Below are 19736 nucleotides of genomic sequence, written 5' to 3' on the forward strand. Positions count from 1 at the left end.
TGAATGGACTATCGCGTTCAAGACTCCTGAACAGACATTACTGTTACAAAGTTGAGTACATCAAGAAGGCAATGTTTGAAGAAGAAAGTGAAATCTTTTTATTAGACTAATTAATATATTTGGAAAAGACAGATCAGTCTTCAGGCAAGAAATGGCATATAAACATCTTTTGCTAATGAGTGTGTCCCTGAACGTACTGAAGGGAATGTGTTCAAAGATAAAAGTGGTATAACCCCAGAACGGGACTGGGTCACAATCTGGGGCTTTTTTTTATTTAAACCTGTTCAGTGTGAGGCAAAATTCTTCCCTTCAGATTACCCACCTCCAGACTTTGAACACCTGCCTACAATTCGGCTGGCCATGAGAAGTATAAAACTTTACTTATGTTCACTCCCAAACAACCATATTCAAAATAACTCCTTACCAGAAATTGGCGCATGGATCAGCAGTCGCTGCACAGGATAAGGACTCAGAAGAACAAGTTCTGAACTCTGATACTGATTTATTTATGAGAATGGTCTGCACGTTTAATGTCTGTGAATTTCAGTTCTCATGTAGAATGGTGACAACATTAACTAACCTCAGGGCATTTTGTAACAGGCTATACGTACCAAAAGAATTGTAAATCCTGGGATGGAGTGCGGTATACAGAAGTATAAATTATAGACACCACTATTATGTTCATGATTAATAAAAGTGTATGGAATACTTGCTGTAGGATACTTAATGCAAGTACTTTTCTTTGGAGTTGGTACACTACAAGATGACTAAAATATGGTACTGAGTCTGAAACTTGAATCCAGGTGTCTAACTATCCTAAAATCTTTGCAGCAAGCCACCTATCTTTCAGCTGAGTCTGAAGCTCATGTGGCATAACAAAGAATAAAGAGTTCATAAAAGGTGGATCACAAACCACAGAGATGAGAACTTCAAATCCTTTTAGAGTTGCCCAACTGTACCTAAATAAACCTTTTTGTGAGATGCACAAACTATAAACAAAGCAGAATTAAGCCATTAGAAACAGTAAATAATAAAAAGCCAATACCTTTTTCTTAAGTTCTTCAACAGACAGATGGTCTATCTGTAGGTTGAAATGATCTTGCTCTCCTAAACAGATACTCATGTAAGATGTTTGATCTCCACAGAAAGACAGTGTTTCATCTGTCAAAATAATCAAGGACAGGAATTATTTCAGAAACTCTATTTGCAGGAAAACCCAGCACAAAATGCAAAGACAGGCCTTTTCAAATAAGAACCTACTAGTAAGTCTGTGGGAGGCCAGTTAAAATGTTTCATGCCCCAACATAAGCTTTCTGTTTAAATGAACAAATTTTGTCCTCACATTTCTTTGTCCTTGTGACGCATAGACATGCTGTATTTTCTGTGGTTATCAGCGTGAGTTGTGAATGTAATGCTGAGTTATAATTTGCATGTTTAGCATTAAAATCAGAAATAATTTTTAGGAAGGATAAGTAAGGCATGAACAGTCATTCTGTTTTAACTATATTTTTATGAACATGAACTCAAGGTCTCCAGGCAAAAAGCCGGGTTAGACAAAGTTATTGAATTCATTTTGCTTTTGGGTCAAAAGATTGCGTTAATTGAATTGAAAATAGCTACTTATTCATTTCCTCTGTCATTGCAGGAGCAATTTGTTATGTTTCAATAAACACCTGTTCATTTACAATATAGATGACAGTTAATTCTATAAATATACCTCATCAGATAGGGAGAAAGCATATCTAAATTAGGACAAAGAAGAGACATCCAAATCCTATTCCCAGCTCTGACACTATCCCATGGCTGCTGCAAGTACCCAAAGCTTCCCAGATGTACTAATTTTCAGAGCTTTCATTCCTAGCAGCCTCACCCTCAGCACAGCTGCTCCTGAACACCCAGGAGTATCCACAAGACCCTTTGGCCTACCCTCGTTGCTCATCATCTCTGTGCTTTTGAGGTTGGAAACCTCAAAAACCTTTTGTCAATTATCATAGTTGTCAAGGGAGTGATGCTAAAATTGAAAATCTAAGTTTAAAGGGGTAAGTGAGCAGACTTTTTGTTATTTATATATCCCCTATAGAATACAACAGATACATCTGTATATATGCAGTAAACTATATTTAACAATGTCCACTTACATTATTCTTTTCTATATCTAAGTATATACTAAAAGCATCTCCAAAGAAGTACAATAAAAAAGCTAGAAGATAAGTTATATTTAAAACCTCTACTATTTCAGAATTACATAATAACAAAACCTCTAGCTATTTTTTCTGTCTCTGGAAATACTACTTCTGTTAGGAGGTGTCTGGCCATTTCCTGAGACACAAACTCTTTACCAAAGTATTGTGAAATAATTACATTCCATGGTCAGAAAGAGATCCCATGGCCACAGATTTATTCAAAGCCAGGAATCTCTGACTTCTGCAGAAAACGGTAAATTCTATGGGTACAAAATTGTAGGCAGCTTGAAATGATCACTGCAGTAGAATTGCTATAGAATTACTAACATTTGCTGCATGGAAAGAGAAAAAGCTCTCCGTCTGTATATGCCCTGATTGCGCAAAGACACTCTGTTACAAATCCCCCAAATAATTTCCAGTATAGAAAGCTGAAAAGAAGTTTTTCACACCTTCTTCTACTCTCAAACATTTCTTCTCCATCCCAGCAAACTGACTGTAATAAAACCAGTTTTCTTTTGTGCAAGATCATCAAGAAAAGGGATGGGCTGCACATGTATACAGACCTTGTCGGTTTTTCATGTCCTTAATCTGATCTTCTAAGACCTTCTGCAGATTCCGATTAGCTAAAATGTCTTCTTCTAGTTGTTTTCGCAACATGAAAATGTTGTTTAGTTCCGTTTGCAAGCTATTTATACTGAAAAAAAAGGAGAAAAAAAAATCGTCAAGCTTCGATGCAAAGCATTTTGTTGTGCACTTCACCATCTTTTATACATCCAGGCTTCCACAAAGAGCCAGTTTCACATTAGCCATGGCTGTTTTTCATCACACAGTTACATCATTTTGATGCACAAGAATAAAAAAATCCCTACATAGAAAGATGAGACTAAACCTTTACATATATGTCCTTTTCTTGCTGTTTTGAGCTGTGCTGCTTGTAAGTCAGCTTAAATACGACAGCTCTGTTCTACCAGCCAACTTCTGTGTAATTCTTTTTACGGAAAATCAAAATTACTAACTTCTGAAAAGTATGCCAGAAAAATATTATCACATATTGCTGATGGCTCTGGCTATTCCATTATCCGGTGACCATGGAAACTTTGCTCCCGTGCTACAGAACTATAGTATATAATCTAATGCTCCACTTCAGAAAAGAATTAAAAATCGTGTTTCATTGAAAATATGATCCAGACACAACTGTTATATTTCTTCATTTATCCGACAGTCTGTAAAAAGACCTTTTAAGGTCTAAATCGTCCCAATTATCTCCAATGTGGTGTAAATGCCAAAACTTACACATGATAACTTGCCAACATGAACTAATTCTTTAGGCAGCTTTCTTCCAAGATGACCACTAAAGCTCTTACTTTAGCATCAGTTGCTGTCCCTCAGGCCCTACGGTGTCAGCCCCTATAGCTGTCCCTTGCTAGATCTTCCCCATACCCTCCAACAACATCGACAAGACTATTCTGATCAGTCTATAAAAAGACTTAAGTATACTAAAAACTGAAATTGTGATAAAATTAAATAAATTGGATTTTGTAACAAATAAATAACAAGGTGTTACTGAACACATTGTATTATTTATTTTCACATTTACTTCGCTCAGAACCACAGGGTTTTAAGATAAATTAAGCCGCTGTAGAATTTCCAATCCACTGCACTAAATGCTAGAGAATTCAGGAATTTTGAAAAAAAAATTAAATCCATCCTACAGGAGACTATAAGGAACATACAGCACATCACACTTGCATGAAAATAACAGCATACTGTAGAAACACATTAATTAAAAGACAGCATGTATGAAAAGACTCTCAGTCTGTCTTCTGACAAGTGTGCTGTTGTCAGTGTTTTCGGCACAAAAAGCTATTGCTTTAACCAATTCTCCCTCGCTCAAGAGTATCTTTGAAGAAAGAGCTCTTAACTGCTCAGCAAAAAAATTAAGAATAGAAACAAACTGACATATTACCAGAAGCTAAGTAAGCACATTTTCTACTTTTCATGAGTTAAAGGTTTTATAAGAAAAAGCATTGATTCCCTGCCTGGAGAGACAGGAAATGTCTTGGTCCTGACATCCAGTAGCTTATTTTGAAAAATAACCATCCAGGTTGTTTAAAATAAATAATGCCTAAAAGAAGATATGTCAGCAAGAAAACAGATGTTTGCCTAAAATCCATGTCACTGCTGATGGCAATTACACCAATGAGGAAGCTGAATTTATCTGCAGGGCTCGTTTATCAGCTCCCCAGATCTTTGGGGGTTCAAGCCTTCCTTGATGAGATTTACAGCGCGTCTCAGCCCACAGAACTAGGAGGAGAAGAAACGAGAAGACCTGCCTCCAACTTCCAGCTCTGTTGTTGAAACACGGCACGTCCTCTGCAAATCAGCGTGTTACATGCACTACTCTGTGCGTCCTGTAACTCCAGATCAAGAAAAAAGAACTAATGATTCTGCTCCCGATTCTTCTACAGAAGTGGAAAACTCCTATTACCCTAACGATTACAACAACTGTTATAATTTTCCTCATTTGAAAGATATTCTAAGGAAAAATAGTATCAGAGCTACATCGCTTTGTTGTCATTACTAGGTAAGAGTGTTGACAATCGCCATACCCACAGAATGTGTTTCAATGGCAGGTCACACCCTCCATATGAAATATTAAAACAAACTGGCTTCTTCTTTCATTTGGTGATTGTTCAACAGAGAAGTCACAAAAGCCATTGCTCTTTTCCCAGAGATAAGAAATAATCTCCATAATCTGACTTCTATCACTACTTCTAATGAAAAATATTCCAGTATCTAAAAGAGCTTCTGAGCTGTGGCCAAGCACAAGATGGCATTACTACTAATGGGCTTAATTCAAACACCAGTTCTCACCTACTTCAGTGCTACTCACTTTATGGTTTCCAAACTACAATGGTCTATAAACCAACTGCAAAATACAAACACACCTTCCCACAAAGTTGGCAGGTACGAGCCATTGTCTTCAGGCAAGAAGAGCCAGAAGCTAGCTCTCAAATGCTGCCAATGCCTAATGAAGATATTTGTAATCATAACCGTAAATTCTTTATAAAACATTTAGATTTGTTTTACCTAAAGGCTAAGAATTTCCTTCATTTTATCATAACATCTCCTCTTCAACTGCCAAGCAATGATAGAATACAAAGTAGGCCACAGATTTCTTTCGAAAATATTGTGTTCTTTGATGTTAAAAGGTTAAAACACACTTGCTCCTGCCATATTTCTGAATGCTTTACATCAAAAGCATACTATGCAAACTTCAATTATTCTGTTTTGTTTAACCTTCTCCAAAGTCTTACTGGCTTATATTCTCATCAAAAGTCTCACAGTGCCACTTTTAAGATAAGCGTTATCTGTATTTTAGGAGTAAACCATGGCAAATTGTCCAGCACCCAGTAGTTCACTGCAGTTTGACTTTTCCCCTATACTCCAGCACAGGACACGTACCTCCTGAAAACCGAGCTGCCTGCTTTGGTACCTAAATGGAAATCTGGCTCATATGAGATTCCAATCCAAACAGAAATATTTTCAGAAACATTTAAGCAATTTAGATAATACTACCACACTTACAGAAACAGTTCTCTTTTACGGAGGCTGCTACAGCTAGTTTATGCCTTACGAACAACTGGCCTGTACAAAAATCACCACTCCAGTTAAGCCGCACCTTTTTTCATAACTCCTGACTTTTGCCCTTTGAATTTAGCTTATCCACCAAAATAGAAGTAGTACTTACCTGTCTGATTCTTTGAAGGTCCTCACTAGGGTAGAATAAATATTTTGCTCCTTTCTTAAAGCAAGAATCAGCTTTTCATATTCAGCTTCTTTATTTTCCTAAATTAAAACAAAACATAATAAGCTTACAGTGTAATTTTTAAGTTCGCACGTCTACAACTACATGTATATTTGTGTCCTGAAGAAAACGTGAAAGAAGTAGAAATCCAAATTTGCTGAACAGGACTGCCCACCTCTAATGCCTCAGATGAATCTGGAAACTATTCATGATACTCATAAAGAGCTATTATTAAAGGAGGCAAATAGTGTTTCACTATTTTCCTACCATAAGTGAGTCACACATCTAAACAGGGGTTCATCATTTTCATCACAGTCTAAAAAGCTTTTCCCCCCCACCCCCAGCATCCTTACTTCCAAAGTGTACAACCCAACGAGCCAGGACCAACCTGGCAGGTACCCATTCAGGAGCAGGGGAAGGGGAAGGGAGAAGGGAAAGGGAAATAGAGAAGTCCAAGCCCAAAGCACACATTTCAGAAGATCGCCCTAACAGTCCTCTCTGTATCCTGGACAAAGCTGGCTTTCTTTGGGGGAGGGGTTTCAGGAAATTCTGTCCCATTTCTGAACGAAAAGGACCGTATCGAGCTGACAAATAAAGGACAAACATGTCAGATACACACTCATTAAGTCAGCTTTCTGCACACTCAGCTGGGTCACTACAAGCTGATGCTTTACTTGTGTAAAGAAAAGAATATCGTTTACCTGCAGTCTTGCTCACGGGAGGTATATCATCAGTATTATGATAATAAATCCAGTCTCTTATGCTACATGGTCAGTTAGGATCCACAAAGTTCCCAAGACTTTTTTCACTCCAAAACAACCACACAGCCACTTTTTCAGCAGGAGTATTTAAAGGAGTATTTGCTTGCATTTATTACATAAAAATATCTAAGATATCAGCTGTCTCAGAAGAGAGAATAACTGGGATATCTATAGGTGAATTTAGATGTACTAATGTCAAACACATATATTGTGCCTCTGTTTGAGAAGAGCAGTAGGCCTTGTTGCTTCTCTCAGTTTTCTTTTTCAACTGAAAACTGAAAGGAAGAGCAAAGAAAGCACCACAGCTAAGGGGGAATGTTTATGGCTCTAGCAAGACAAGGCAACTCTGGAGAGCAAGAATGAAAGGTAATTCTATTTTCTCCATATTATAACCTCAAGATTGGTAACTAAACTCTCAAGAGATACTACATCATTAGTGAACAGATCATTAACAAGGAAGAAGTCTACACACAGGAGTTTTAAGCAGCTGTTATTACTCCAACTGCAATTCTTAAGGAAGGAATTGCAACAGAAATTCAGCTACAGTAGAATCTCGTTACTTCACACTAACGATGCAAAGACACTGTTAACAGTACAAAAGCAAGGACAACTGTTGTTTACTTTTAATTATTTACTCTCATACTTCACAGTATGCTAGCAAATGTTAAATAATATTTTGCAAGTGTAATCAAGTTTTGATCAAATTACTCCTGTGAAGGTAATCTGCACGTCAGACCTTACTGCAGGAAAAGCAGCTTCTACCACCTAATGCTACAGATCATTCGAAGAAGTGACCTTGCCTTTGTACGCGTGCATCATGTTCATCTGCCATCGTTCCTAACGGTAGCTGTATTCTAACAAATGGTTCCAGGTTCTAGTGCAATTTATACATTAAATACTGCTCTGTATATGAAGTGCAAAATACTGAGCTTCATATCAAGTTTATTATCTAGATAAGCAGAGGAGGAACACACAGCAATGGCTTCTGCTGACTGAGTACTGAGGAACACAAAGGCAAACAGATGGAGGTGGGTGATCCAGAGTCCAGTAAAAAAAAAAAACAAACACACACACACACACACACACACACACACACACACAAAAGTACATCTTACAGCCTGAAGAAGGAGTCTTATCAATGTGTTGGAATCTCAGCGTTTCAAGAACTGCCACTAAACATAAAATACACAGATTGCGATTTAACTTGGAAAATGTTTGATCACAATGACATTGATCAATTATACGGAAAGCAATAGGAAGAAAAAAAATCTTCTGACTTAATTTAGTCAGTTAACAGTCTGTTAAAAGTTCTAGTGAACTCTTCCATATGTCTGATACAAGCCTTGCAATTATTACTGAAGACACTACAGAACTATATCCTAATTAAAAGCTCTTTCTGAAGCACTGGCAAAGTAATGTCACTCTGAAGAGTTTACGGTACAGAAATTAGATAACAGTTGTTACCAATTGTTCAGGGTCTATCGCTGCTGTATTAACAAAGCAGCGTCATACACAGAACCATGCTCCCCCTTCCTAAGTTTCTTTACGAATTCACATATTAGTTTAGTTCTACATTTGCACCAGAATCTCAGTAAGCTCATGAAATCCTCCCAACTCTTTTCTTTTCTGCAAAACAGGAGACGTGAGCTGTTTCTTAATTTCAAATGTCACAGACTATACACAGATTATTTTGAACTCTGAATTCAAGTAGCTACCTAGGCAGAGGTTAGCAAAATCATGAAGAAATGTTCTTGATTTTTCAAAATCTTTAATGAATAATAAGGATGAGAAGATACAGCATGAACATCTCTTCTTTTTTCTACATTATTACTGTCTTTTCTAAATAAAGCGTAGGAGTGAATTATTCCAATCAACTCCCCAATGGTACACAAAACATAAGGCAGCTCTGTAACTTAAATAGACCATAATGCTGTGGGAGTTAATGAAACATTAAACCTCTTGACACATGGTGTGAGGGAAAATGTGTTACAGGAGATAGCTGCAAGACATCCAGGACCATATTGCAGTGAAGGATTTATATTCCCATGAAAGGAGGCAATCTAATACATTAAAGTCTATATTTAAGTCTGAAATACTATTGCTAAACAGCAGTGGTGGAAAACATAACTTACGTTCATTAAAGGTTTCTCAAATTGTAAGCAATGAAAGTAAAAGGTTTATACCTCCACAATAAGTAACTTATCAGCAAAGTCACAAGAATATCCAGTTGCCTCAGCGAACACTCTTTTGCTTACAGCAACCATCAGGATCATTTCAAAATCTCTGAAGGTTAAAGGATGAAGGCCATAACCTATACCTTCTCACTGATCCATCCATCCGTCCGTCCATCCATCCATCCCATCCATCAGCCCCAGAACTTGGTAATTTCTTCTAACATTGCAGTAAGCTTTATGTATGGTCTACCATAAATGAAGCAATCACTAATAAGATTAAAATTGTTAGGGACCACTGAGTCACATCTCTAAAGATGAAAATTACTATGGCAAAAGACTTTGTTGATGACTTTTAGAAGTCGTCATCTCAACCACAGAAAATGTCACAAAGCTGCTGGTTCTGAGGAACTTATGGCCCTTCTTGGAGATATGCAAGAGGCAAGACTACTGGACTATATACTCCAAGTATCACTTCATCAGGCTAACTCCTTTGAGATTAAATTTCCGCTAATATGGAAATGGCGAGCTACACCAACCACATCCGTTCCCGTCACCAGGCCATGCTCAGTGTCACAGGTAAAAAGCATCACGTAGAAGAGTGTGAGGACATGGATATTGACAAAAAACATTGCTGTTTTCAGCTACAAGCAAATCTCATCACATCAGAAATTGAACTACCACCTTGTTTCTGTGTTCACAACATCAATTTCAAGAGACTGAGAGCAACAACTACAACGCACTGATCACTATTTAATAGAGAGGACACTTGTATTTAAAAAAAAAAAAATCAACTACATCACTTTCCGTAATCATGGCGACTCAGCAACAATGTGCAGACTGCATCAATGTCAACAGCTAAGACACCTCTGCAGTACTGCAACAATTGCACCAATTCCAATTCTCACAACACCCCCCAACTGCAATGCTCTGGCTACATCAATAACTTTCATGCATTGCCTGGGATGTCTCCAGCTGCAACAAATTAGACATCACAACTGTATGCACACACTATTCTTCAGTTCCCTGACTGCACAGTATTAACTCCCTAAATACAGGAGTAATTATAATCAAAGTCAAATAATGTGCTGATCATACAGGAATTAGAAAGTGCCTTGTGTCTGCAGAAACATCATATTTGCCTTGCAGTGTATCAGCTAACTACATTTCCTACTCCACCCTCAAGTGGTATATAAGCTCCTTCTCCCAAAAACAGACATCACGGAAAGGCTACATTACAGCAAATCCAAGAATTTTTTTTACACATAGAGAAATCAGTTTAAGAGAATTAAAACTCCTATCACTGTGGCCCCTTCCTGCAGTATACGCTATGGCAAGATTACACGTGCATCACAAGGGAACCCAGAAACACAGCTCAAGGACTGAACAAGAGCCACTTTTCTCAATTTTGCTGCTTTTCTCAGTAAGAAAATGAACCACAAAGGTCTAAAAATCTGTGTTAGAAATATATTTACCTAACAAGTGCTCCAACAAAAAGAGCTTTGTAACTATAGGAGTATTGGTTGCAAGACAAGAGCATTAAGCACAAAACCAACTAAAGTTTCCAAAATTATATGGAGTCCATTGCACTCCTAAATTCCTTGGCTGTAAAACATATTTCATTCTGAGACTTCATAGATACCAGACTCAGCAGTTGCATGACTAACCTAATTATCAGTGCCCTCGCACACTCTCTCTCTAGCCCATGACAGTGGCTCAAGGATCCAAAGTCTAATTAGAAACTGTCATTTATCTTCCCTGGCCTGGCCAAAGCACCCAGCAGAGCTTTGGATGTTGGTTGCTTTAAAATTTATCGTTACATTAAAATAAAGTAAAAACGTATGATGAAAGAGAGAAAGTTCTGCATGTCTCAATTCAGTTTCTTCAACTTTAAAGATCAGTGAGGCTCGAAGAGCTTGGTTTCTGTACTCTCTGGTGGGGAGGATCCAGCTGTGCATTTGTTGAGAGTTGGTGCAGCACTGTAAAGTCATCAAAGAGCCCAAGGCAGCCAGTGAGAGCAGAGCTCTGGATAATCTGTGTCCAAAAACTTATGATTAATATGCCAAAGTGGGTTCTTACAGGAGATATCTTACACAGAGGTTAGGCTGAGAGGACAATGGGTTGTGATTAGGTATTGTTCACAACCACTAAGTGAACCAGCAATAGAGAATAGATTGTGATTAGAAGGTGGGTACTGGGTTATTACCATGCATGGCTTCGCTTGCCACTGTTCTCTCTCCTGGTTATACACCTGTATTGGAAGTGGGGCGTAGAGAGGAAGGTTACTGTTTGATTTTCATTAGTTCTGTATGATTTTCCATCACTCTTAGGTCCCTTTGTGACAGAAGCTACGTGCATGCACTGCAGTTTGTTTTACAGAGGTAGAATTTCTACTCAACCTTTCACAGACTTTATTTTCTCTGCATGTATATTCATATATACTTTGCTACACTCTGCACTGACACCCTGGCAAACAGTGACGCAGGTCCTATACTTTGAGCTTGTCATATCACCCAGACCCAACGTGTGCTTGCATCTACCTTGTTTAATAGTAGTGCTCATACCACATTAAGCATCTCATCACTAGTGTGCTCAGAATGTGACACAGTGCTCATGTTTCCTTTGCCATCAGCTCACTTTATTTTAAACTTCCTTGAGAAAAATCTCATCAATGACTGATATTAAAGTTACAAAATTGCTTTCTCCATCATTAGTACATACTAGTCTAATTCTTTTTACTTTGCCTGATGCTTTTGGAGACGTTAACATACCAGGCTGCAACAACACAAAAAAAGACAAGAATCGTACCTTCAAAAGCAGCTTGCTTGTTCAATAATCTGTACACAATAATAAAAAAGCACTGATGGAGTTAGCAAGTGATTCAAAAACTTCTTAACAGTACCAGTTGTGTGAGGTTTAACAAGGCCCAGTGCCGGGTCCTGCCCTTGGGTCACACCAACCCCAGGCAACGCTGCAGGCCTGGGGCAGAGGGGCTGGGAAGTGCCCGGCAGAGAAGGCCCTGGGGGTGCTGGCTGACAGCCGGCTGGGCATGAGCCAGCAGTGCCCAGGTGGCCAAGGAGGCCACCAGCCCCCGGGCTTGTGTCAGCACTGGTGTGGCCAGCAGGAGCCGGGCAGGGATGGGGCCCCTGTGCTCGGCCCTGGGGAGGCCCCACCTCGAATGCTGGGCTCAGGTTTGGGCCCCTCGGGACAAGAAGGGCCTTGAGGGGCTGGAGCGTGTCCAGAGAAGGGCAGCGGGGCTGGGGCAGGGTCTGGAGCACAAGTGTGCTGGGGGGCGGCTGAGGGGGCTGGGGGGGTTTAGCCTGGAGAAGAGGGGGCTGAGGGGAGCCCTTCTCGCTCTCTGCAGCTGCCTGAGAGGGGCTGGAGTGAGGGGGGGGCTGGTCTCTTCTCCCAGGTAACAAGTGATAGAACGAGAGAAACGGCCTCAAGCTGTGTCAGGGGAGGTTTAGATTGGGTATTAGGAAAAACTTCTTTAATGAAAGAGTGGTCAGGCACTGGAACAGGCTGCCCAGAGAGGTGGGGGAGTCACCATCCCTGGGGTTATTTAAAAGATGTGCAGACATGGCACGTCAGGGCATGGTTTAGGAGACATGGTCATGTTGGGGTGATGGTTGGTCTTGATGATCCTAGAGGTCCTTTCCAACCTTAATGATTCTATGATTCTATTCCTGTATTATTTCCTTTATTCTTTACTTTAAAATAGTTTTTTTCTTGCCCTAGATATATCTTCACTCCTACTTATATTTTTTATCCTCACACTCCATTTAGCTCCTGTGGTCACTAGCTCTGTGCAATCTCTCCCCGTATTTACCAGAAGTACACAAACTCTCCTCTGCTCCTCACTTCAGAAACGCATATCTCCTCCCACTCAGGAAATGTGTATACCCTAACGACCACAAAAATCTACCTCTTTATGGCAGGCAAAACATTTCATACACTTTCTGAGCATAGAGAGTTTAGTGATACCATATAAATTCATCAGAGTACATACAGTATTATGTACTCCTACGATGCCAGATCAATACCACCACAATCACGCAACTCATATGACACAACTATTAATAAATCCATTGTTATCTTTTTAATAATACAGAACATTTTGACGTGGTACTGATATGAAGGAAATACAGCCCCTCGCTACATGGGTGAATCACAGCGCGTATGAGTCCACACCTTTGAACCCAAAGTCAAAATTCTCTTCAATTTGAAGTCAAGATATTTATCTGCAAATGATCAGAGTTACGAAAAACTCACCTCCAACTCTCTAACTATCTTGATGATTGACTGTTGAGACTGTGCAGCACATTTTTCCTTTACTAAGCGCTCATTTTTCAGTTCAAGCTCTTCATTGGCTCTTAGAAGGTTCTTGTACTTATTCAGGAGCTCCTGCAATTCTGCATCCTTTTCTTTAGCTGTTCCATCAAGTTTCTAACAAACGAAAACAACGAGACAGTCTTACAAAATTTACTCTAGTTTTATATTGCAAAGTGGACACACAAACAAAATTCATGAGAATATCCAAGGCATATGTTCTTTACATACCTCACAAAAGAAGAGCGCGATTTAACATTATACAAGCAAAAAAAGGTTGAACAGAAGCTTTCCCCAGCTATCTAATCGTTTAAGTATTAAAAAAGAAGTCGAGGCATGCACCTTGGTCTCCAGGTACAGAGCAACCCCAACTATTACTCGTTGCATGGCTGGCTGAATACCATCAGTACTTTCCAGGGTTATACCTCCAGCTATAAAGAAACCTGAGCAGGGGTCTGTTAACATTCAGGCTGCTCCCTTCTCACATACGTCATTTTGAATGAGCTCCAAAAAAAGATAAAATACTTCAGTATCTACACCTATTCCTCAACTTCTAGTTTCTGCACAATAAACTGAAAATCATAGGCACTTCAGAGCTTTTAAAGTATCTTACCACAACAGTGAAAATTCTACGGAAGTATTAGTAAAGCTTTCTTCCTCCTCTGTCCACACGCTTCATAAAACCCTAACAAGAAATCCTGTTGAATGCTACACGCTCTATAATTATATGTCTGTTCTGCAAATACAGTATTACAAAAAGTGAAGGATTATCATCAAAACCAACAGTAGCTCCAAATACAAATGTGATTTTGTAATAATTCATCATACATAATCAAATGATAACTTTCCTTTTTTCTTTTCAACTTAAGTCTACTTACCTGAAGCAGTAGATCCTTTTGATTGACATCGTCTGTTAGCTGCTTGAGAACTAGCTCTTGGCTCTGCAACTTCTGATTGCTTTCACTCAAAAGAATATTGTAATGATGTTCCACTGCTTTTTCTTTCTCAGTCATTTCACCATGTAATTTCTCTAGTTGATTTCTAAGGTCCTACAAAAAAAATGAAACTGAATATTTAGCAAATTAACTTTAAAAAGTTTAAGACTAACAACCCACGTTATTAGCTGAACTTTCCATTGCTTTAAATCACTCATATCATTGAATAGTCTAGAGAATGTATTTAAGCAAGTACCTTTCTCTTGGCATCAATGAACACTATTAAAGAAAGAAAACTTTTCGATGAGGTGTCAGTACTGTATTCTAAAAATCTAGGTTGTTATTGTTTAAATGCTTTTCAGACAGAACAACTGGACTCCAAGGCTGTTGGGAACATCATGCACGTAGATGTTGTCGCTACCAGAATGAACACTCACTTCTGTGTCAATTTACTCCCTTGCTAGAAATAGGAGAAAATTGGTTACGGGTAATTCAGTTTGTCATTTACTCTTTTTCTCATCACACCATGAAAATTCTAGCACTAACATCGTATTACTAGTTACTTTGGCATCAAACAAAGGTCAGAAATGTCAAAAGAAAATATTTTAACAAGAGCACAAACTTCAAGTGACGCATCAGGTCAGTCTCATGATCAGAAGTTGTGAACAGAACTTGGTCTTGATTCTGACTCTGTTAATTACTTCCTGCAGCTCCAAGATAACTTGTGTGATCTCCACATCTGAGCTCCCCATCAGAGAAACATATACTTCTTGTTTGTTTTGCTTCTAACACAGAAACAATCGCTTTCAATAGCCTTATGCAGTAGCAAGTCCAAAAGACTCTGAGATTTATTAGGATCAGCGCAGACTACTGCAATGTAAAAAGCAGTACCTCCTAGTTTGCAGGTCACACACTTGACACACACCAGTTATAGCTGGCTCCTCTGCATCCTACACAGATCCTCTTCCACTTCACTTGAAAGTTACATTTTCAGATGGTGGATTATCTATGGGGTTCCAAAGTCTGACCACCTGATAAAGCCTTGGGTTCCAAGCAGTAACACCAAGCAATCCCTATTCCTCACATTTTGCTATGAACTGGGACAATCACTCGATGAAAATATACATGAAATTATTAGCATGTAATTAATAGCCAGTTCCATTTACAGAGTGGAAAATATGCAAGAGCACAGGGCAGTAGAAAAATCCATAACATGGCTTCCACCTTCCCTCCCACCACCAGTGTCTGTGTCTCTTCAAACAGTTTTGCTGATTTGTTGGAAGTTTCAACACTGTCAGCTAAAGGAGGCACAGCGTGCATACACACTAGCCTCATTTTATAAGCTTTTACTCTGTAAGAAGATCTAGAGTATTTACTGCCTGGATCGTGTGGAGAAAGAGAAGTAGAAATTTGTAACAAAGGAGCTGTTGTCTAAAATTAAACAATTAAAACTGACAGAAGACTCTCTACTATCTAAACTTCTCTTCAGACCCAAAGAAGCAGGTAACACAGCCTACATCTTAACATACAAGCTTTCCATTTATTCCAAAAAGGGGCCCATTTGTGAGGTATCATAAGCCCTTTAAATAGTTTGCACATATGGCAGTCACCTATAAATTTTACATTTACCTCCACTAGGATTTAAAATTCAATAGTTGTTTCTTATTCTAAGTACAAAGAAATAGTACTAGTGACACTTTAATTGCAATCTCTTTACAAACTGTTTTACGTCCCTTCCCTGACTTAATTACTTTACTTCATGCAGGTTCACATCAAATCCTTAACATCATTTTACTACTTCGGTGTTTTACTTCTGTTTATTTTGCACATTAAAAACAATTTGTCATTCACAATGCCTTTTGGTTTACTTGCTTAATTTTAGCTTCGTTACCAGTATTCAGCTAAGAAATCCCTAATAGCTTCCAAAAAACCTCATATGTTATTCAGTTTCAAAGAACAGTTAAGCTTAGACCTTCAGCTCTGCAAACTAAGAGAGTTAATTTTTTCAGGACCAAAAGGACTTCTTGCTTGACTAAGAAAACTGAAAAATTACAGAATCAGGCCAAAGTTTTGTCTACATACACAAATTCTTAAATACACTTCTCTTTCTTCCTAACTACTAACTACAACCTGTGGCGTAGCACAGCTCTTTTGACAGTAGTGTAAGGTCTGGTAACTGCAAAGTCTTTTGGCTTCCAGTCATGGAGCTCTTCATGTGGGTCACACTAAGCCTGTTCATACACAACCCAAGAATTGGAAGCAAAGGATCAACTGCAGCGTTATGATTTTCACTGCACTCAGCAAAGTTCACTCCTTGACTTTCTGTTTTTACATTGGTTTTATACTATTACATCACTGAGAGGCTTCAGGAACGCTTCTGACCTGTCCTATAGCTTCAAGTGACCAACACTCTGTGACTTCGCTTTATGATAACCACAAGCAGCTTTAAGATGATGATAGACATGCATTGACAGAAAAGATGCTGCTGCAATAACAGCACTACACCCCCTATTACCTAATCTGTTGTCTTGGTGTACAACACTTGTCAGGTACAGAAACTATGCTTCTGCCTTTAAAGCAGCAAAAATATCACGTCTAGGTTCATGCAAAGAGGCAGACTGACAAGGCGTACAATGGTGGAAAAAGTAACAACGCCTGTGAGAGACTTGCAATTTGCAGATACTTTGCCTCTACTATTTCTGCCCCCAGAGTTCCCTAAATCCTTCCCAAAACAAGCTAGAGTTGAGACTGAAAATTATCTTCTTTGCATGAGCTAGAATGCTGTAACACACAAAACTATCCATCACTATAGCAGGTTGCTTGAACTCATTGACCACTCAAATTATCTCGGAGAAAATCTATTGGATTCTATACATTGAGTTGCAAGGATAATATAGTACCTACAGCTCTCAGAGCATAAACTTTGCAATTCCCTTGCAAACCTTTTTCCCCGAGAGACTTTCCTATGATTAATGATAGCTGAACTAAGAAAAATGAACATGAAACACTATAATATGGCAGACCAGAGCAGATACCTCCCCTCCTTGTCAGATGGAAAACAGGTTGGTGAATAATTAAGTCATGAAGCTCCAAAACCTCTCTCTCAGGCTAAACTACAGGGTAGGAAAACTAAATAACAAATTCTGCCTAATGAGTTATTCTGCATTTCCCCAACCAACTGATCAAATATGAATACCCAGTAAATACACTCTAATTGTCTACATTTAGGTCTGGGGAGAGAATGGGTACTTGAAGTGTTTAATCAGGTAAATTTGAACAAAGACTTTGATCAAGAAGCACTGAATCTCTGTTATAGACACAGTAACAGAGTGGACACAAGCAACATTAGGGATGAGTTGATGTTTACTCCTCATCAGCTGTATGTAAGAATATATGCCCAAAAGTTTCTTGTTTTGAAGAGCTTAATGTGATGCTGAACTACGGCCTAACAGGAGCTTCTGGAAAGTACAGAACTGAAAGAGTTTTTGCTTTTAAAGTTGACCAGGGCCCCCACACACCCTGAGGCAGGGATGCAGTTGAACACCTACACCCATTGCTCCAGAAGACTCCTAATGCTGGGCACAGTCTGCAGTGTGGATGATCAGCTCACATGTAGCAGTCGTAACTAATTTAGTTTTAGTTTAACCTCCCTCCATTCCAGGACCATAATGCCCAAATCGTCTCCAGACAAACCTGTTTAAGAACAGGGCAGAAGTACTACTTCTGGATCATTAAGGTTTGGGGTTTAAAATATATATATGCAAAAATTAGGATTATCCCAATTACAGTGTAAGAAAAGTCATCAAAAATCTCCCTGAGTGAGTGAAGAGCTAAGACAGCAGTTCATTACAGATATTGAGGGCATTTTATACATTTTTGCTAGTTTTAATCTAATAAAATAGGAACACTGAAATAGGTATCTTGGAGCATAAATAGAACACAATTTTTAAGGCTGTCTCATAAAAAGTTTGCATCAGATCACTGAAGTGGTTTTCTATTTGTCAAAGAGCAAAATATCACAGCATATTTTTTTACTCCCACATATCTACTACTTAATGGGCAACATTTCACAGGCAATGTTGCTATATCCAAGTGTACTAGCAACTCTGAAACTGAAGCAGCTGTTCTGCAATGAGTAGGAAATAGGTTAGGGATATAATTTCTAAAAGACTGCTCATCTTTTGGCAGGAATGCTTTTCCCTAAGGAGCTAGTCATTTACGTGAAAAACTTGGACATAATGGAGTCAAACAGGCTTCTGTAATACAAGTAACTTTGAATCCCCTAGCAACTCCTTACTCAGTTCTATTTTTCCTGTCTTTCCTATACTGAGTTATATTCTAGTTCCCCTGAAAGATGAAAAAGGTTCTGAATAGAGAAGACAGTTAAATATAAAATACTTTAAATCAATAAAATATGTTCTTTGTGGCTGTTTTACTGACAGGAGCGATCTGTTCTTTCTCTGCTTAACCTCAACACCCTGAAGAAATTTCAAAGCACACCAAAGATAGAGACTTTGTGACGGCTGCCTAACCACAGTTGACAATCAACCAAAAATGCAAGTTAAATTGGGGGCAGGAGGGGGGAGGGAGGGGAGGACAACTTATTTGTTTGTAGGTGAAGAGACCCCTCTACCGGTTTTAAGTGATATTGCAGGGACAGCAATTTCCACGTATACCTGCTTTATTGAGATCCTTATTTAATAATTGAACCAAAACACTCACTGAATAAACACAAGCTCATTTAATCTTTTATGTAATTTAATATAGCAGGAGACTAATCCCTAGCCAAAGAGGACCAGGCTTTGCATGCGGTCAGGACTCTAGGTGAGAAGACATTAGAAAATCCATGTGACAAGACGTACAGGTTAGAAGCACGTTTTGTGCCAAACACTCAGCAGAAGGTGCACCCTTTTTTCAAAGGAAGAAAAGAAGAAACGCAATCATCCACTTTTGCATGAGCTGTGCATGTTAGCTAAGCACGTCTGCTTCCAAACGCCTACAGCAAGGTAAAAACCCTAAATGGACTATGAAGCAAGTAAAATTAATGAACAGACACAGCACATCATTTTTTATGTTAAATTGTGATCAACTGATCCTGTGCTTTGGGAATTTTACAAGGAAAAATTATTAAATACACAGGCTTTACAGTGACCCTGCTATGATAGCAAAAAGCAAGCTGAAGCTTGGCTTAAGGTTGCAACAACTGGCTACTTACTCCTGGTCTGTATTAGAACTTAGAAGAAAGTTTAATTAAAGTAGTGTAATTTAAGATAATGTATAGATATGTATGGCGACAAATACAGCAGCAGCATAAAGCTTACATTGTCATGCACGGTCAGGCTCTCCCATCACAAGAACTGAAACCAACAGTAACCACTTACCACTTATAAAGGCTAATGATTTTTTCTAGGACCTAAGACTGCCAAGATAATATTTATTATTTTTCTATGCAGACTATGTGCCCGAATTTTCCTCGGTCGTCTTAGCCACATTCTTTTGAATACTGGCTTTAGGCAAATTCCTTTACCTTTCCAAAAAGCACTCAAATT

The 19736-nt window shown here is 38.8% G+C and overlaps 1 protein-coding gene across 1 annotated transcript in view; it reads right to left on the reverse strand.

The window, feature by feature from the left end:
- Positions 1-19736, reverse strand: part of CDK5RAP2 (CDK5 regulatory subunit associated protein 2) — an 83386-nt gene that overhangs the window by 44223 nt on the left and 19427 nt on the right. The window contains 5 exon segments of the mRNA XM_075112262.1: positions 1046-1161; positions 2747-2877; positions 5935-6032; positions 13196-13369; positions 14131-14301. Coding sequence (XP_074968363.1) covers positions 1046-1161; positions 2747-2877; positions 5935-6032; positions 13196-13369; positions 14131-14301 — 690 coding nt within the window.

Source organism: Phalacrocorax aristotelis, chromosome 17 (assembly GCF_949628215.1).
Source record: "Phalacrocorax aristotelis chromosome 17, bGulAri2.1, whole genome shotgun sequence".
Taxonomy (NCBI): Eukaryota; Metazoa; Chordata; class Aves; order Suliformes; family Phalacrocoracidae; genus Phalacrocorax; species Phalacrocorax aristotelis.